At 36.8% G+C, this 3,268-nt stretch overlaps 1 protein-coding gene across 1 annotated transcript; it reads left to right on the forward strand.

The window, feature by feature from the left end:
* Window positions 1-1,881: 1,881 nt before the first annotated feature.
* LOC133320985 (uncharacterized) lies at window positions 1,882-3,205 on the forward strand (the record flags this gene model as incomplete). Its single annotated transcript, XM_061530076.1, has 1 exon — window positions 1,882-3,205. A coding segment is annotated over exon 1 (1,324 nt), but the record flags the coding sequence as incomplete, so codon positions are not given.
* Window positions 3,206-3,268: the final 63 nt, after the last annotated feature.

Raw genomic sequence — 3,268 nt, forward strand, 5'->3', positions numbered from 1 at the left:
CGATTGGTCAATACTTTGCTGAATACTTCTTGTTTTCGTCTATTTCACAATGTTCTCGGAATGTAAGGGAGGCAAAAACAAAATATAATACAAATAAATTATATAAATGCAATGAAAACCAGTAGAAGAATAGAATCCCTTGTAGCGTCGACTTCTGTTTGTCGACACTCGACGACAATACTGAATGTTTGATATAGAACACAAAAAGTCAAGCAGACAGCCGCCTAAATGCACCAATACATTGCAAAAATTGGGATAAATTTGCGCCAAAAAAAGCTTCAAATCCAATGTGAGTTGCCAGTCGGCGGTGTACTAAACAACCTATACAGAGTTGTTTTAGTTGTCAAATTCGACACGAATATCTAAGCAAGCTCAACGATATGGCAATATTTTTTTTTGGCAAAAACAGATCAATGTTTTGATTTGTTTGTCTCAAAACAGAATATGGAAACGTTTGCTGTATGTATGTTTGTGTGTTTGTGCCGACATGTTTGCAAACCGGCATTTTTAGTAAATGCGTCAATAACGAAAGTAGTCAGATTTTAAGGTGTCGTAACAATGACGTATTGTCGATACGTTGTAAATGCTGGCTTAAAGCTACTCAGGGGACTTGCAACAACTCTAGTTTAGTAAAAACGATTAGATTTTTCTGAAAAATTTTCCAGAGGTAGGTATTTTTACCCTAATTATGGGGATATCTTTTTTTTCTTGGGGGACTTACCCGGTTATTTGACCCGGAAGTTCGGGTACGGGTATCCGGTTATATCCGGTTCTACGGATCCGGTTAATATAACATGGGTATCATTTTAAATGTTATAAAAATACCTTTCCATTGAGTGGTAATATGACTATAATGGACCCAAGTTCGACTTTAAGGGAGTTTTCAAAAAAAAACCGGATATAACCGGGTACCCGTACCTGAACTTCCGGGTCAAATAACCGGGTAAGTCCCCCAAGAAAAAATATATCCCCATAATTAGGGTAAAAATACCTACCTCTGGAAAAAAATTTCAGAAAAATCTGATCGTTTTTACTAAATTAGAGTTGTTGCAAGTCCCCTAAGTAGCCGTAGAACCGGATATAACCGGGTACCCGTACCCGAACTTCCGTGTCAAATAACCGGGTACGTCCCCCAAGAAAAAAAGATATCCCCATAATTAGGGTAAAAAATACCTACCTCTGGAAAAAAAATTTCAGAAAAATCTGATCGTTTTTACTAAACTAGAGTTAAGCCGGGGACTTCAAGCCGATTGATTTTTATAATCGATACTCTTGAATATAATTGAATATTATACACATTTTAAGAGGGTGTACATCCATCCGTAACTATCCATATAACTATTTCAAACAAAGCAGTTTGGATATTTTTAAACATATTCGAAACTTATCGTTATACCTGCCAGGTTGCAACAATAAGAAAATTAAAACCGAGTCGCGGATCGTTATGTTCTTTTCTTTTGAAATTCCGTATTTCCTAAGATATAATATGAAAAGCCTTTCGATCTATTTATGCATTTTGAACGCTCTCTACATGCTGAAGTGTATTCAGCCCGGCCGAAGTAGACGATTTACTAGTGAAACTAACAAAAAAGCGGATTATAATTTTTCTGGGCCAATTTATACTACAATATTTGTTAGTTTTCAGCGTACCATATTGCAGGTACCGAAACACAAATAAAATGTTTATATTAGTGTGTCAACATGGGGAATTTTAATATTTATGTGGGGTACGTCGAATTATAAATAACGCTGTGTGTTTTTTTTTTAATTTTTATATCGCACTCTTTTCGTTTTTATATAATATATTGTTTTTATCCGATATTTTTTCTCAATATTTAATATTTTCTTATTTTATTACAGGATTCCGATTTAGAGAGTTATATGGATGGTTATGTAGATGTCGATAATACCGTTATACAACCCAGTCCACAACGCATACGAAATATTCTAACATTAGACGAACGAGTGGCAGCTATCAAGGCCTACAACCAACGACCTATGTACACCAAGGTGGCTCGTATGTTCAATTGCAGTTGGGAACAGATCAAAAATATCGTATCTAATCGTGATGCCATTATGGAATTCTATGAGGCCACCACAAATCCAAAAGAAATTCCCATGGATGTTAAACAGAGAAAGGCAAAATTTCTAAACGAATGTGTCTACGAGTCCATACAACGGATACAGTATCACATGAAACTGCCCATAAGCGAAGAGTTGATACGGCTGAAGGCGTTAGAGTTTCAGGATTTCATAAAATTAGAAGATTTTCAACCGAACAAGAAATGGTTTCTAGCCTTTAAATCGGCATACAATATTTCCTTGGCCAATAAACACATCCAGCTGAATCGTATACCACCCGCCTCAATGGACCTGAGAGATGTCATGGCATATTGCACGAAAAATATGCAAAGCACCACCACAAATGTGGTTCATCTGAAAGATCTAAAGCAAAAATACAGCAGTTTAGATGCAAAAACGGCAGAATATGAGAGTCGTCGTGTGAGGAAATTGCATTTTCTACAAAAAGCTTTAAACGAATATTTACACCGGGCCAAATTTCATTACAAATCTATGAAACTGGACGACAAGGCCTTGCAAATGGTGGCCCAAGAGTTTAATGATATTTTAAAGGTACAAGATTTTCATCCCACCCTATCCTGGATACGAGATTTCAGACAACGTCATGACAGTTCGCAGGACACGAGTCCAGTAAATGGTAAACGGCCTTTGCTGTCGTTAGATTTAAAGGACATACTTAGCTATTGCAGCCGTATGGATAATAAAACCAAAGCATGTACTATTACTCTGACACCGAAAGAACCACCAAATGCCCATACCTTGCAAATGCGTCTGTTGCCGAAATTTCCTAGTGATTCAAAAATCAAGTTACAACAAAGTTCCATTATCTATTTGGATGAGGAAGAGGAAGAAGAAAAAGACGTAAAACCCGATATCAATGAAATTAAATTAGAACAGCAGGTTAGAGAGCCTGATCCGTCACCTCCATTAAAAATTCGCAAAATAGAATCAATTAACAATGATCCTGTTCTACAACATGAATTGCAACAAGAAAAACGAGTCGATACAGAGAAAATGCAAACGGAGGAAAGACAAAAGGAAGCGTCGGTTGTATTAAATAATGACCAAGTCACAATAAAGTTAGAAAGGCACGATGAGGAGGAGGTAGAAGCAAAACGCAGCAGTAATATACCAATGGCGACGAGTATATCTCCCCACAGAACGGTTATAACGTCTACAGAAAGTG

The sequence above is a fragment of the Musca vetustissima genome, unplaced genomic scaffold (assembly GCF_032173495.1).
Source record: "Musca vetustissima isolate MV318-11 ecotype Yass unplaced genomic scaffold, APGP_CSIRO_Mvet_v1 utg14196, whole genome shotgun sequence".
NCBI lineage: Eukaryota > Metazoa > Arthropoda > Insecta > Diptera > Muscidae > Musca > Musca vetustissima.